At 49.1% G+C, this 16,982-nt stretch overlaps 1 protein-coding gene across 2 annotated transcripts in view; it reads right to left on the reverse strand.

Annotated features, from left to right (window-relative positions):
* Window positions 1-16,982, reverse strand: part of BCR (BCR activator of RhoGEF and GTPase) — a 135,497-nt gene that overhangs the window by 14,668 nt on the left and 103,847 nt on the right. Inside the window, exons 16-18 of one of the 2 annotated variants that reach the window (XM_006266967.4) lie at window positions 16,738-16,869; window positions 2,429-2,488; window positions 2,179-2,288 (exon numbers count right to left, since the gene is read on the reverse strand). In XM_006266967.4, coding sequence (XP_006267029.1) covers window positions 2,179-2,288; window positions 2,429-2,488; window positions 16,738-16,869 — 302 coding nt within the window. Of the gene's footprint in view, window positions 1-2,178; window positions 2,289-2,428; window positions 2,489-14,907; window positions 15,389-16,737; window positions 16,870-16,982 lie in introns of those variants that run through there. The other variant, XM_019493679.2, reaches the window with a different exon arrangement.

Genomic DNA, 16,982 nt, shown 5'->3' on the forward strand with positions numbered 1-16,982 from the left:
AACAGGCTTCCTCTGTACTGCAGGGGTGGGCAAAATGCGGCCCACGGGCCCAACGTAGCCTACCAGGCCATTCTATCTGGTCTGTGGGACCCCTAAAAAATTTAGAAAATTAATATTTATCTGCCCCTGGTTGCCTGTCATGCAGCCCTCGATGGCTTGCCAAAACTCAGTAAGTGGCCCTACGCCTGAAATAATTGCCCGCCCCTGCTGTACTGGGTGTGGCACAAACACAGAGCAGTAGATGATTCCTACCCTAGGGAGCTCCCCATCTAATCAGCTGCAGGATGGGAATATGCCAGCAGAGTGAACAGTGTGATGACATGAAACACCAGATTAGCACCAGAATTTTTAATCAGGAGAGGGTGGCAAGACAAGGAAAGTGAAGGGGAGTGAGAAGGACAGAGCAGAGGACAGAAGAGGAGAAAAAAAGAGCAGGCACAGGGTGAAAGGGTGGTGAAAGCTATGTCTATACGGAAGAATGGAGCTGCAACTGTAGCACAGACTAGCAGTAGTGAACAGATGGCCACAAAGACTTTAGTCACCAGAGCATATGCCCCTGGAGAGGTTACACTCTGACTGCTACCATATACTGAAGCCAATGAAACTGTATCCTCAATACTCTCAGCCCCAATTCCAGCTAGCCCAGGCTGGCACATACTCTATCCACCCCTTTGTCATGATGTGGATACACACCCTGATGGAAGGAGAGGGAGAGGGTTGGAGCAAGCAGCAGGGCCAGAGGGGGCACAGAAAGTGCAGTTAAAGCTATGGAAAGTTCTCTGAAATGTTGCAAGGTCCCTGCTTTGACTGCTTCTGCAGACTGGAGTGTACGGCTGGGTCATCTACGCACAGCGATTGTAACACTAGCAGGTGATTAGAGGATTCCACAGCAGCTCTGCTGCTGCCAAGTTACTGTACTTCCCTGGGGAGGAAATTCCAAGGCTCCCTAATTATCTAACATGAACAAACGGGTTTCTTTTGGCAAACAATTCATAACAAAAGATCAGGGGTTAATTTAATACAACAGGATCCAAAGCGCTTGAACATTTCCGAGCACGGAAAGGAAATACTGCAATTCAGTAGCTTTGGAAATCTGGAGCCAAGTCAGCTAAGTACAGACGAAAAGGTCAGGGGGCATTTCTGGAATACAGCAAAGTGAGAGATGTTTGAAGTAAACACCCTGGGTTTCCAAGCACGGGGGTGGTTTGGTTTTTTTCCATGCAAATAATAAAGCTGCTAGGATACAAAACAGTTCTTTTCTGCAGAAATTGCTATTGATATGAGTCATGCAGGGATAGAAAGGTATATATGGATCTGTCTGTTCACTGAGGACAAAACCAGGAGCTACTTAAAATAAATCAACAAAGAAGAGATTGGTGAGTCTCAGCACTGATGAGGTGAGTATTCAGCACTGGTAAGGCCACATTTGGAGTACTGTGTTCAGTTTTGGGTCCCCCACTACAGAAAGGATGTGAACAAATTGGAGAGAGTCCAGCAGAGGGCAGTGAAAGTGGTGAAGGGGCTGGGGCACATGACTTCTGAGGAGAGGCTGAGAAAACTGGGCTTCTTTAGTCTAGAAAAGAGAAGACTGAGAGGGGATTGATAGCAGCCTTCAAGTACCTGAAGTAGGGTTTGAAAGAGGAGAGAGCTAGACTAGCGGTTCCCAATCTGTGGAATAGGTACCACCAGTGGTATGCAGACAACCTGTCAGTGGTATGTGTTAACAGATTTATTATAATTTATATGACAAAAATTCGCTACTGGCACTTAAGGCTGAACTGAAAAATTTGCTGCTGGTATTTAAGGTTGTATCTTTTTAAATTGGTGGTACTCAATCCGTCAGAGTTTGGGAACCATCGAGCTAGACTGTTCTCAGAGGTGGCAGATGACAGTACAAGGAGCAATGGTCTCAAGTTGCAGCAAGGGAAGTTTAGGTTAGATATTAGGAATAATTCTCACTAGGAGGGTCATAAAACGCACTGGAAAAGGTTACCCAGAGAGGCTGTGGACTCTCCAACACTGGAGGGTTTTAAGACCTGGCTAGACAAAGCCTTGGCTGGGATGACCTAGTTGGGGATGGCCCTGCTTTGAGCAGGGGGTTGGACTAGATAACCTCCTGAGGTCCCTTCCAACCCTAGTTTTCTACGATTCTTTGAGAACTGTGACTGGCCAACTCACTTGGTGACAATAGCAATCTTGACTCCAAAGACCCCAGTCTGTTTGCGGGATGGCATTCTTTTCAGGCTGAACTCCCGACTGGTGAATTTCACAGACAGTTTCACTTCAATCTGTGAGGAAGAGACTGTTTGTTACCTTTCAAGCAATAAATATTTTATTTTTTCAAACTCACAACAAGGAGCAGAGAGAATAAAACATGATAGTGAGGCTTGGCAGAGAGGAAGTGTCAGCCTCAGCACTCCGTACTTACTCCATTCATTGAGATGACTGTCCGCTGCCAGTCTTTGTCCTGCAGTACCTGTGGATCCAGCTGAAAAACATGGAAGTTACCCACAGGTTAGAAATTGGACCCAGAGAATAGTTCAGCCAGGCCTGAAATTCAGTGCTGAAACAAACACATTCTCCACTTTATCCCAATGTCGCAAAACAACAGAGAAGAGTCCCAGGTTCCAGGTGTCAGGTCACTCACAGAGAGCACGCTACCTTAAACAGGGCTGTATATGAACCGTAAGTGCAGAGACGAAAACCCCAGCAATGATGCATCTGCAATATCCACTTAACAAGTGGAAACCTCTAATAGCAAAACTGTTTCTCTAGCACCACTAACCTCACCTTTAAGTGACAGTCAGACTGGGCTCACTGCCACTGCAGAGCAAAAATTATGCCACTGACAGCCTGCCCAAGAGGGCTGGGAGTGGGCAGAATAGGTTTTCTGAAAGGAAAACAGTGATCATCTGGAATCCAGCACGGGGCTTCTTCCTTTCTGAAATAACAGACTGAGGAGCTGCTGGCCCCAAACTGAAAGGCAGCTCATTTGCTGGCATCAGCTGGGTTTATAAAAAATTGCTGCACAGGTGTTTTGCTTTTAAAAAGTTTGGGGGTGACAAGATTAGGGATAGGAACTGGGCAGGAAGCTTTTTCTTTCAGCTTTGGGAGCCTTTCAGGGGGTCGGGTTCCCAGGCACAGTGTGTCAGTGAGGTTTAAACACAGACATCTGTAGCCTCTCTCATCAGTCCCGTCCTACTGAACTTGCCTAGTTCCTCTGCACAGCTCTTCCTGGTGAAGCAGCTAGCATGGAGGCTGTCTGAGCATTTATATGGATTTGCTCCACAAATCAGGAACTGCTGAGAATAATTCATCACATCTTTAAATCACAAACCCTAGGCTTTGTCACTAATGCTTATTTGGTCCAACCTATCCAGGTCTTCAACAACACAATTGCTTGCTTGGGTACCTGGGCACCATATCAGTCTCTTCCAGGGACTATTTTTAAGCACCTGACACTGTGGATTTATTAGGGAGTAAAGTACATCATTCGCATATCAAAAAGCAAGACCTGAGCTGCAGCACCCTGCTGCTTCCCCCCGGACACCAGCCTGCAGAGCTTTCTGGAGAGAAGGGGTAACCCAGAGGACAGGATGGTTTCCTGAAGCACACCCTTTCCAAGAGCTTCCCATAGCACTGCAATTCCACACTGCTCCAACTGTGAGCCGGAGGACAAATATCATAATGCAGCCCCAAGTGGGGAGTTTGGATCACAATTCCCCAGTGACCAGCAGGGCTGGAGAACTGTGGACTTGTCATACACAGGCTCAGGTAGAAATGAAAAGTGGGGCTGAGAAAGAGCTGCTTCAGCAACATCACCGAGCATGCCCAGCACTGAAGCTTACCTGTTCCTGAAAGTAACAGTGTCCACTAAACTCAAAATACATGTTGTCTCAACAGTCAGTCTCAGAGGAAGAAAACAGAGGAGGAACATGGGGTGAGATTCAGGAGGACCTTCCCTGAGCACCTCAATCCAAGGACAGATGTCAGCCATGTCCTGTCCTTTTTAAAACCCTGCTCTGACTTGGAACCAAAGCAAGATAGCAGCTGAAATCTGCTGAGAAAAGCAGCACAGGTCACAAAGGGAAGTGGATGAAGCACCCTACCCCAGCACACCCTATTCTTTTTCACTTCACCTCCAACATAAAGGCAAGAAATGTTCCCCACCCTGACAGAGCACCCGGCTGTTGCAGGAATCTGTGGATCAACACAAGCTTGGAAGCTAGATCTGGACTCTCCATTTTCAGGTCTCGCTTAATTTCTTGCAACATGAAAAACAGAAGGTTGGAAGGCAGCCTGTCAAGTCCTAGAGATTAGCAATATATGTGAACCACACACCTGCAAAGAGCTCCAAATAGCTCAGACTGAGCTTGCAGGAGAGAGATCTGAATGCAGAATTGTATGAGCAATTGGAACCTGACTGAAGGAAACAAATCTTGCTCTTTTCCTGACATGGCTCTGCAATATAAAATCCTGATGGCTGCAGAGCAGGTGAATGCTCTTGCCTTGCACCGTGGGAAGTATGGATTCAGAATCCACATCTTGGTGCACAAACAGGAAGATACTTAAATAAAATGAATCCCACAGCACAACCACCTTCCTTGCCCCAACCCTGTGCAAAACAAGGTCAAACGTTGGACTAGATAAGACAATGCAGGGCAGTGCTGAGGCAGCACCTTGTAGACATTTGATCAGTGGTCAATGCCAGTCGCTGCTATTCTAAAAGGTATTCCATGCAAACAGCCTCTCCTGGTAAATCCCAGTCCCCTCTACCAACTATCAACACATATGGCTAAATGCTGCCCTCAGTTATGCAGATCAGACCCCAACCCCTGCCTCCCACACAAGCAGAGAGAGAAAGCGACTCAGGCCAACCTTTCCTCCGCGCAGTTTCTTACAGATATGAGCCCACAGTGGGGTGCTGCCCACACACGTGTGTTTCCCTGTGGAATTGGAGCGGCTTCTGTAGGTGCAGTTGTGGCAGAAATACTTGAAGACTCCTTGCAAGGAATAGTCGGTGACCAGCAGCTCCCACATCCTGGCTGTGCAGTGTTGAGGAGATCAAAGAGTGGTGCTTAGTTGCTGTGGCTTCTAAAACCCTCAATCTCAACGGTTTGCTAAGAGGTTTTTGACTGGGATCTGGCGGAAGGACCTGCCCCCTCCGGGACAGATGGCCAAGTCCCTTCAAATCAGCTGTAATCTGCAGTTTTTTTTTTCCCCCAAAAAGTTTCCAAGGAGGAAGTGCTGCGTCTTTAAACAACACGCTATTCCCAGAATCAAGAGGAAACCATTTCTGAAGTGTGTGGTTTCCTATAAACTGAGCTCAGCTTTCCTGAAAACCTGATCATTGGCCGACTCTGATCTGTTATTAGAAACTTCGTGGTAACCAGGGATCCTGGTTTTTCTTTGTTTAAAAATCCCAAATTCTCTGATAAAAATCCCAGATTTTCTGATTAAAAACTGCAAATCCGTGTTTTCCTATGATTAAAATGAAATGCCACTACCTATCTATCTATCTCTCAGTTGAACACAATGTTTTATTAATATATTAACAATTTTAAAGCAATTTGGAAGCCTACCAGTGCTTCAATCATTATAATAAAATAAATTCTAAATATGTATATATTTTGGGGGTTGGTGTTGGGGTTTGTTTGTTGTTTTTTTTATCATGGAAAATCAGAGCTTCACCTGCCCCCTTTGCTCACCAGGATGTGGGTCCAGCTGTGGTTGTCATCCCTCCACCCTCCGGCTTTGTGGCACCAAGCAGCCCTGATATGCTTGTGTGCCCCCCCCCCCGAAATGCTGTTGCCCCTCACTCCCAGCCTGTAGCCCCCTGGCCCTACCAGTTCTCACTCCCATCCCACAGTACCCCAACCCTGCCAGTGCACCCCCTGCTGGAGGGGACCCCCAGCTGCCAGGGCTACAGGACCAGGGCCCACAGCCCCCTTTCCCCCCAGTGCCCGAGTCCTGGGTGCTACATGTGGGAGGCAGCAGCTGCTGCAGCCAAACCAGTGTAGAGCCCAGCCCTGCTCCCTGTGAGGGGGATAGAGAGAGAGAGAGAGTGTGTGAGTGTGAGTGGTGGGGGGGCAGATGTGAGCTGCCTACTGCGGGGCTCAGGGCCCCCCCATCCTGCTGCCCTGGAGGCCACCGTGGCCCAGTGAGTGGGTCTTGGGAGTGGGAGTGTAGGGAGACTCAGTGCTGCTGCCACTACTGGGATCCACCCTGTCCCACTCCCTCCCTCCCTCACCTTGGGGGCCTCAATCTACCTTCCCCCCACCCATCCATGCCCCCTCCCCCTATAGACTAACTTGCAGGCAGCTAGGGGAGCTGCTTTCCATGCTGCCTGGCTGTATTTCTGGCCATGTGCATATCTGCACACGTTTGCACATGCACGTGATGTCCCCTGTGTTCCACTGCCCCCAGCCCCAAGCAGCCACTTGCAAACTGGAACTCTGCCAGCCTGCAAGGGGGAACTCGCGGTTTCCCATGTTCTTCTCCTTCAAAGGAGAAATTCCATGGTCTTCTCCTTTACAAGAGAAAAATCTGCATTTTTCTCCTTTAGAGAAAATCCACATTTTTTCATGGCAAATGGAAAATTTGGATCCCTGGTGGTAACAGTGCTTCTGGTACCATCTCTTGTACTATTCATGACTGAGAAAATGGTTGTCCATGCACTCTTCCAAGGAAGGCTCTTTAAGGAGCATATGCATCACCAAGTAGTGATTAAATAGTATGGGCGGGCAGGGAAGTAGTGCGTGCGAAAAGCATTCAGAGAGGTTCTGCCTATTTCAGGTGTGACAGGAGAAGTACCAAGAAGTGCCCAGGCAGTATCAGTCTTGCTCAGAGTCATAGTAATGAACTCCCACTGTGTGGAGCAAGGCGAAGGGAAGTAAACAGATGTTACAAAAGATAAACCAACTGCAGTATTGCTCTTTGTCTCCAGAGTGAATGCCATCTGGCAGGTTAGAATTGTCAGGAGTCTTCTTTGAGGCAACAGCCAGACAGATGACTGTCCTTTGTGATTAATCCTTGGTGTTTGCCAAAGGCTGTTAGAATAGCTTCTGTTACCTATTCCTTCCCCTCCCTTCCCCCAGCATTGTGCATGGTCAACTCCCAGATCCCTCCAAACTCTGGCTGCTGGATCGGAAGGCCTCCTCTGCTCCCTGCAGCTGGAACCTCTCCAAGGAAAAGAGTTTGTACTCCACAGAGAGGAAGCTGGGAAAAATGAGTATGAGAAAGTCAAGGTTAGATGCCGGGTACGCAATGGGATCAAACATTCAAGGCTAAAGCGCTTCCCACAACATTATTTGAATAAACACTCACTCCACCACTGGACGAGTCAAGAAGATCAGGCCCAACAACCTGAAAAAACCACAGAAGCAAACAACAGAGCCAAAGGGAAGTGGACAGCATAGTTTCCCTCATCTCTGAGCAAGCTGGCATTGCTGCACTGTACAGGCAGCTGGCTGACAGGGTCAGCAAGCGTAGCATGGGGAAAGGGCAGCCGAGTCAGAACAGGGTGCTGGGCTGGAGGGTGAAGGCACAGGAGGCTAGTAAATGGGGCAGCTCAGTGCAGGAGGAGACCGTGGCTGGTGGAAGGCCTGATTTATGGGTCAATGACCTGGAAAAAGGAACATTCAGTAAAAGAACAGAACCCACGCAGAGGACAACTGCTCTCCGTGGATGAAACCATAGGAGCCATCAGGCCAAGCACACTGCTAAAGACCTGGGAGGGCTCCTAGTGTCAGCTGCCCTTGCATTAATTTCAGACTGAGATTATGGAACGGATGCAAATTTCCTTAGAATGATCACTGATTTTTAATGGCCAGAAGCCTCTCATATCTCTGCAGAAAACTGGTGCCTGGCTTGTTTCCAGGACCTTTGGGGGTAGGAACAGACTATCCAGGACATGGAGGAGCAGTCTCGTCACTACAAGGTCTGCCCCAAAAATGGGCACTGCTTGGAGAAATTGCAGCGGGAGCATCTTTAAACTCTGTTGCTGCTTGCACCGATTCAACTGCAGCAGGCACGCAACTGCTCTGTGGCTGGCCTTGCTGCCCAGAGCCCCGTCAATCACCACCACTGCCCTTCTTTGGCAGTGGTGATGCTTGTGGTGAGCTTACATTGTGAAGCTCTCCCCCTGCGCTCAGCAAATTCCCCCTCTCCAACCTGCACAAAGCACAATAGCTCTATGCAGCAGAGGTTTCAATATAAAGAGTCAGGCCCTAGAAATGGCTAAGCCCCTGTTTAAGCAAAAAACAACAATGAAGCTAAGGAGAGTTTGGGGTTCACAGCACCTTGTTGGGTGGGGCCCAAAGAGAAGATAGAGAAGAACACACAGTAGACAGGATTTGGGGAAAAAGGTGTGGGGAGGAGAGATAGCAGGACATGGCTGGTAGGGAAGGCAAGGCAGGGCATGGGTGGAAGAGGCTCTGGTTGGGTGTAGTTACCCATCCGAGAGGGGGCAGCAGTTCGGAGGGAAGTCCCAGAAAGGGGTAAAGCAAGGAGCAACCAATGAAGGGGGAAGATGAAGGGAAAAGAAATGAGGCAGCTTTAAGGTTAGCATTACATATTCCTGTTATTCCCTCCCTTTATTACATTCCCATGGCAGTTTCACACTTCAGCAGTTTCTAATTGTAACGGATGAGAGTTTGTTGTCAGCAGCCCATTATTGCTGGAAACACGCAGTCCTGCCTGGCCCCATTCTTCCTTGAGCTCACCACTGACATGTTAATCTCCCCCAGCTCTGCCCTTTAGGCACAACCCGTTGCTTTCTTCGTTTCCACCCCTGTTTTCACTGCTGTTCTGCATGGGCAAGCTGCTTAAATGATCAAGTGAGTGAACGGCCTGGAGTCGGCTCTGGAAACCATCTATCTCCAGGTCTAAAGAATAAAAAAGGGAAGGGAAATGGCTTGACACCCTTCTACATAATGTCACAGATAATTAAGCAGATAAGGTTGATGAGTCTGCATGGCAAGAGAGGAACATGGCTGTCAGAGCACCAGAATATTTGTGTTCACAGTGCTGTTGAATTGCCAGCACTGTTTTGGAGGGGGAAGGGGCTTGCCTGCGTTGCTCATGCAGAAAAAAAAATAATGGAGGAAGCCAAGGTGCTGAGGCCTGGGGTGACTCTGGGACCTGGATGACAAAGCAATGTAGGTTTTTGCAACTAGCCCATTCCCAGGGTTATTCACAGTCTTGCTGACATCTTCGCTCACCCAGACACAGTCAGAGAATAAACAAAGGCAGCCCAACTCCTACACGGAGCCCAGACCAACCTGTCTGGCAGGAAAAGGGCAAAATCCAGGGGGTAGAAAGGCCAGCTTTCAGCCTCCCAAAAATTCATCCCATGAAAAAATGTAAAGGGAAAAAACAACCTTCACTTGCGATGAGAGGAGCTGTCAGGTACCATTTAACCCAACTGGGCATTTCCTGTTATGTCGAGGCAAAAAAACCCCCCGACCCCACACTGTGCTTGGGAAGCTCATCTCCTGTCTGCACACAGTGCCTCTGGCATGGTGGGCTGGTGCACCTGTGTGTCCATGGGAGGTGAGAGCCATACAGCTGCTGCTGCCATTCTCAGGGAAGCAGCCTTTCTAGAGGGGTTATTCCACTTCATAAAGCAGCCCTGTCAGAATAATGGGATGGGTTTGTATAATGTGGAAAGAAATTCAGAACCTACCAACAATGAAGCTTTGCCTGTGGCTATAAAAAGAGGTAAATAAAATATTCCAAAGGAAAAGAACATATGAGCAATGGGTATCATTAAGACTGCTGCCTGTTCCTGGAAGCTTCTGTCTGGATACATGGAGTGATTTACTGCCTTCCTTCCTCCTCAGCCATGATAAAACATACAGCTAATAAACATTTCACAGCTCTGGGATCCCACAATTGTCCCCATCCTTCCAGCACAGAGAATCTGGTAATTCAGAAACAGTGCTGGGAAGCTGTAGATTTACCGTAAAACCAAATGGGTTAATAATACATGGTGGTTTTTAGGCAATGGAACCTTTTCCCAGTTTCTGCAGCAATGAGAGGATGCAGATGTGAATCCTGACTTCTCTGGGACACTAGACTCAGTGGGATTTCAGAAAAGCGTACCCAACTCCTTTTGGTTTCCAAACAACTCTACTTGTATTTACGGAGGGAATTTTGTCTTGAATAAGGATGACAACGAGAACACGTGACCGTTCAGAGTTCCTAAGTGAAAAGACATAATGCAAATGCTTCTGGAAAAATCTTGATAGTAAACAAATATTAAAAATAGTAGTAGGAAGAAATACTGACTTCACTAATAATAAGTAATTCTTTTCCCTTACCCACTGATTTCTGCTGTTGCATTACAATAACCGTTTTTGATTCTACAAGGGAACTTTCAATGGCTCACTTAAAAAAAAAAAAAAAGTAGCCCAGTATAGATGCATAGATTTATAGAAGTTAGGGGCTGGAAGGGATCTCATGAGATCATGTCTAACCCCCCGCACTAAGGCAGGAAAGACTGCTAAGGTCAGATGACCCCAATGAGGTGCGCTTCCAGTTGTCTTTTGAAGATCTCCAGGGAAGGCGACCGTACCACTGTGGCAGAGCTGGGGAGAAGAGCAGGGAAGAAACCCCGCTTGCCACCCTGCCCCAACCACCCAGGGCCCTGAAACCTACCAGAAGTCTGGCCCCAGCGTGCAAGCTGCAGAGCCAGGATGGTGTCTCCACTCATTCCTAGCGGAGGGGGGATAAACAGTAGAGCCGAGAGCTGACATCAAGAGGGGCTGCCGGCTTGAACTGGAAACTTGAGTGGGGATGTGGCTGTGGCCCCTCAGATGCCTCTAAGGTGAGGCAAAATACGGCTCCCCCACATCAGCTGTTCTCACTCTTAGCTCAAGGGAGCATCCCCAGCTGCGTGGTGATGACAGCTGGTGACTGGCTCCTGGGAGCAGGCAGGGACCTCAAAAGCTTCCTGGAAACCAGATCCAGCAGCGAGCTGAAGAGAGACCACGTCCAGTCACAGTTGAACGTGGAGCAGCCTGTCTGCTCACTTTTTTCTATACCAATAGTGAATGGACTATTTGGTATACCCAGAGTCAAGGGAGGCGCTTACAGCAATGATGTTGGGGCACTATTAAACTGACTGAGACTATTAAACACCCGGATGTATGTGGCAGGAGTGTAGGGACGGAGGAGCTCCCAAACTTGGCACATAAGGCCATATACTATGCCTGTGTGAAGCAGCTACTATTCACTTCAGATTTGGATTTGGCCGATTCAGGGGACAATGATTCCATTTGGTGATTTGAATCACTGCCCCAAATCGATTTGGCTGAATCTGATTCGGAGATTCGGCTGCTGCTGAATCTCCAAATCACGCAGGCCCATCCCCTGCCTACTCTCCCAGCCCTGGGAATGGCTGCCCTGCCTGCCCCAGCTCCCAGTACTTTGGAAAAAAAAAAAAAAAAAGCCTCTACTCACCAGGTGCTGCCAGGCAGGGGGCAAACCCCACTGCCCTGTGCCACAGGGGGGGCATGAACCCCCGACCTCACCCCCCGTTGTCCCAGTCCCCTCATGGCTGCCCTGCCTGCCCCAGCTCCAGCCCTTTAAGGGGAAAAAAACCCCCCAAACTCACTGGTTCTTGCCTGGCAGGGGGCAAACCCAATTGCCCCGTGATATGTGGGAGGCTCTTCCATGAGCCTCACAAAACCCTGAGGCTATTGCAGGAGCTGATGAGTCGGGGGGGGGGGGGGGGGGGGGGGTGTCCAGGTTTTTTTTCTTAGAGGGCTGGAGCTGGGGTGGGTGGGGCAGCCGTGGCGGGGCTGGGGGCTCGTGCAGAGCCCCTGAAGCAGCGTGGGACAGTGGGGGGCAGTGGGGACCGTCCCCCTGCCAGGCAGCACCCGGTGAGTGGGGCTCTTTAAAAAAAAAAAAAAAAGCCGGGAGCTGGGACCAGGCAAGGCAGCCATGGCAGGGGGAGGGAGGAGGGGGAGGCAGGGGATGGGGCCCGACAGGGGTCTCCCCATGGTCCCTCCCCTGCCCCCTATTTACCAGCTCCAAATCTGGCTCTAGCTCCCTGCTGCAGTGGGCAGGGACTGTCCGAATCATGGAAGCTCTCCAAATCTTTTCTGAAGATTCAGAGCTTCGGATCGATTTGGACCTTTTTATTGGTCCCCTGATTCGATTTCGATTTGGAGATTTGGCCACCAAACCGGGTCAAATCTCCTCCGAATCGAATCAGCACCTGAAGCTTCGCATAGCCCTGCTGTATACCACACTCAATTTAAGCTGACAAGAGGCTGAGAAGCGATTTGCTAAACTGCTATTTTGGATCAACTCTAGCCAGGGAGGTGTTGATTGTCCCATGGAGAACAGTAACTGTCATCATTCGTCATTTCCTCCTATCAGTAATTTCATCTAAATCGTGGCGGGCGAGGTAGGCAAAGGACTGTGAGAATTCTTCCTTGAGAAGAAATAGAAAAGCACTCCTTTAACCTGGCGAGGGTCCATAAAAAGATAAGAACACAGCCCGATGACCTTTACCCTCGTGGTGACGCCAACTCGGTGACAACCACCTCTGGGGGGAGTCTGTTCCAGGCTCTTGACACACAAACAATGAAGTAGTTTTTCCTTATGTCTAATCTGAAGTGAAATTCTAGCAGTTTATGACCATTATTCCTGGTCTTTTCCTGGGATGCCTTGGCAAACAGATGATGTTCTCCTAGCCCCTGATGTTCACCCCTTATATACTTAAAGGCTACCACCAAGTCCCCCCAAGTCTTCTTTTCCAGGCTGAACAGTCCCATGTCCTTCAGCCTCTCCTCATATGGTCTGTTTTCCAGACCTCTACTCATTCATGTAGCCCTCCTCTGGACTCTTTCCAGTATGACTCACAAAGCCTTGAGATTTTGTCAACATAAATCCCTTCACGCTGGTTATTTTTAGGATTTTCTCTTTAAAACTATACTATGATGAAGAATATGGTCATTAAAAATAAGTTGTGTGACAAAGAAGTTCTTGAGAATCAAGGAGTTCCCCTCAATGAGCGCGTCCAAATGAGAGTGGACGTGTCTCTTACAGCATCTCAAAGCGCTTTGAGACGCTGCAAGAGGCACATGCAGGAAGGAAAAAATGTTCCCCATGCTGCATGTAAATTTGCAGCATGGGGGCAAAATTAGACCCCTGGATATCCAGGGGTCAAAAAAAAAAAACGCAAAGGAAAAAAGCAGGGCAGGGCATGGTCCTGGACCATGTCCTGAGGCAACTGGAGGCTGGGTCCTCCACAGAGATGCTCTGGTAGCCAGCCGGAGCATTTCTATGGTTGGCCCTTGCCCTGGTGCTGAAGCACACTGCCTGCTCATGCAGGGCAGGCTGCACGCCAGCAGCAGGGAGCTGGACCTGGGCTCCTGCCAGTAAGTAGGGGGTAGGGGGGCTGGAGGAGGGGGGAGAGGACCATGGGGGGGACTCTGCTGGCCCCCCCTCTCCCCCAGCCCCCCTCCCCTGATCGCTGCCCTGCCCAACCCCATCCACTGCCTGCCTCCTGAGCTCCCCCCCATCACTGCCCTGCCCCATCATCCCGGCAATATGGGGGAGGAGGGGGGGCGCTGCAGGAGCTGGTAGGGGATGGGGCCAGGCAGGGCAGCAATCCAGGAGGCTGAGGGAGCAAGCGGGGGTGGGCCATGTGTCCCCTGTGAAGGGGGGCTGTAACCCCTGTGGGGGGCAGTCCATGAGGTGTGCAGGGAAGCTGCATCTTGTGGGGGGTAGGGGATCCACCCCTCCTGAGCAGCCCCCCCCCACACAGTCCCTCCACAATCCACCCACAAATCCCATGGCCCCCCACATCCTCCCATACCCCTCCTGCAAACCCCACATCCCCCCAGCACACACCCTGCGTGCCCAGCTGCCAGACAGGATGTGACCTGCTGGCAGGAGCTGTGGCTGCAGGGGCAGATGTCCCCACATCCTGATTAGTGAAAGGGTCACAGGGAGCTCTAACTGCTCTATGGTAAGAAAACCAAAGGCAAGCAGCAAAACATAAGTATTTAGAATTCATTTTATTATGATGACAGAGACACTAGAAGGCTTCCAAACTGCTTTAACACTGTAGATATATCAATAAAACATTGCCCAATTGATCACTGTCTCTCACTCTATATATCTAGTGGTCTTTTGTTTCAATTGTGGAGGAACATGGATTTCAGGGTATTTTACAGTGACTTTGGGATTTTTTAAATCCGGGATTTTTCAGTTTTCAAACAGGGAGCACCAGAATTCCCGCTAGGGAGGCAAGTGGCAGGACCCAGGCAGTGGAGCCTGCTCAGAGCTGGCACGTTGGACCCAGCTGGAGGTGACTGACCTCCTGGCTAACTTGGGCCAGGAAGACATGCTTTGACCGTTCAAAGCAGGCCACCACACCCAGAACATCTTCCAGGAGACAGCTGCCCAGGTGGCCGGGCAGGGGCACACATGGCAATAGTATCACACAAAGACCAACTCTGCAGCCACAGCCCACTGGCAGCTGGCCCAAAGGGGCAGATGCCTCTACTGGCTCTGCAGTCCCCATCTGGGTCTGGCAGATGTGCAGCAGGTCACAGCCAGGCAGCAGCCTCCACTACTAGATTGTTGCGGTGGGTAAAGGGTACAGGGCACTCTCAGGGTTGCTTCAGCAGTCCAGCTGGCACAAGGGGTAGTGTCCCCAGGTACCAACTGGCTGGGCCCCAGAAGCTCCTAAGAGCAAGTAGCCCTGAGCTACTTGCCAGGGCAGCTTTTTGTACTGTTGGGGCCAGGACAGGGCACTGCTGGGGACAACACAGGTGCTGGCCCTGGGCTCTAGGTCCCCCTGGCTGCAGATCCAGGAGGAGCCAGGCAGGGTTATTTTGCCCTAAGTGGCACAATTTGCCCCACACCAGAGTGCATGTCTGGGCACATGTGCTGAGGCAAAAAGCCCCGGCTCAAACTACACCACTTCTATTTGAGCTGCTGCAAGCACACATGCTTGCATGTGTGGATGCACCCAATGGAGAAAATAATAAAAAAGAAATCAGAAAAAAGATCCAGAAGTGGGAAGGGACTTATTTCTCCTGCTACTACAGAATGCAGATTTTTTTAAAAACTGTCCAAAAATTATTTTTTATTTAAAAATGATCAGGTTCTCTTCAAAAAATGAAAAGCCTTTTTTAATTTTTTTTTATTTTTTTTTTTAAGTTTGGGGACAGAAGAGCTCAACCAAAAATATTTCCCTTTCCATTCCCTCCCCCACCTCACACAAAAAGGATTAGACTTTTTTTAAAAAGTAGAATTTTTTAATGAAACACTATGCTGAGTCTGTGATAATGCCTATTTTGGCCAAATAGCATCTCATTGTCAAGAATCTTCCATGAAATTTATTTTCACCATCTCCACCTGAAACCTTAGAAAAAAAAATCATGGATTTGGCAATCTTGGGACCCCTCAGAAGAAGAGAGAGAGACATCAAAGAGTTTCCAACTAAAGTTTTATTCCTTTATTAACACTAAGCTCCGTGAAACAGAGCTTCAGTCAGTACACCCCAAAGGTATATATAGCCAGTCTACTGTTGGCCTGAGTGAGGTGCACAAGAGATCCTGCACTGTACTAGCATTTACCGATTTAAATACTCAAATATTTGCTTTCTTTCAAACATTCCCTAGAGATTTGGTGGCAAAGTTTTCCTGGATGGTGGCACAGAAGAGGAAAGGGAAAGAGCAGGTCTCATGCTGTGCAGACGCACACTCAGCTTTGCCAGAACCAGAGGTTGGAATTGGTCCTGCAGGCCTTAATCATTCAAGGCCCCTGTGGAAATCTCACAGGAGAATAAGGTCTGCGTAGCCACCACTCAGCTACAAGAGGACAGCTTTTCAAGGGAGAGGTGAGGAACACGACAGAAATGGGAGAAGAGAACTGTTAGTTATTTCACAAAGTGCCATAAACATGCAGGAAACAGCTCTGGGCGGAGAGGGAACCATACAACAGTCTGTGCCCACAGGCCTGGAACAAGTGGGACACCTGCCCAAGTTCCCAGGATCTACTATCCAGAGCTTCAGCTTCCATTTCTCAGAAACACCCTGGGAGTGTCTCCCCCTTTGCTACCATCCCATCACAGCTCCATCCTGCTCTGATGTTCTCCTAGGATTACAGAAATGTCACAAGCTGCTTCTCAGTGAGTAAGAGCTCAAAACAGGCTATTTCTCTGTCTCAAAACTAGTGGTCACAGACACTCCACTCTGGACACAGCTGATGTCAGAGGAACAGGCAAGTCTGCTATTGGTCCTATTAACACATCACTACAATCCCAGCCCATAATTTAGGGCTGGTAGTGTTTGCCCTAGAAAACTCAGACAGCCCACTCGTGCAGCCGTTCCTTTCACTTTCTCTTTCCTCCTGCAGCCTTGCCATGGTACATGGAGTCTAACTGGGGCTCATTGACTGAATTGTTGTCCTGACCCTGAAAAGGCAACTTAGTAAAAGGAGACATGACAGAGGATGAAGCCCTGATTCTTACAAGCACTGCGTCCCTTCCCCTTCAGAATGCCCCTCCAGTCCAAGACTGGAAGGGGTCAGGAGAACATGGGAAAAGCCATATCATATTTAACTTCCCAGACATGTCTTGGACAAAGAGAATCCCCCACCAGCAACCAACATTTGGAATATTTCTTGAAGCAGAGACCACTGGAATGTATGGAAACAGGTCTCTGCTTCCCCATCACAGTGAGGAGTCTGGGAATGGGTCAGTTCACTCACCTGGATCTGGCCTTTCCCCATGATCCTGTCAGTGGTCTCTCCATCCTCTTTGGTGAGCTTGGTTTTGTTATAGCATTTTTCATAGCACAGAATCCGCAGGGTCTGTGAGCCCTCCAGCTCAATTTCAAACTCCTACAGCACACCCAGGGAGCAGAAGAGCAGCAATAAATTAACAAGGACACAATACAGGCACTGCGATGCTTTATTCAACATCATCAAAACCTGTCTGATGGGACCAGAGATAA

The sequence above is a fragment of the Alligator mississippiensis genome, chromosome 10 (genome assembly GCF_030867095.1).
Source record: "Alligator mississippiensis isolate rAllMis1 chromosome 10, rAllMis1, whole genome shotgun sequence".
NCBI classification, from domain to species: domain Eukaryota; kingdom Metazoa; phylum Chordata; order Crocodylia; family Alligatoridae; genus Alligator; species Alligator mississippiensis.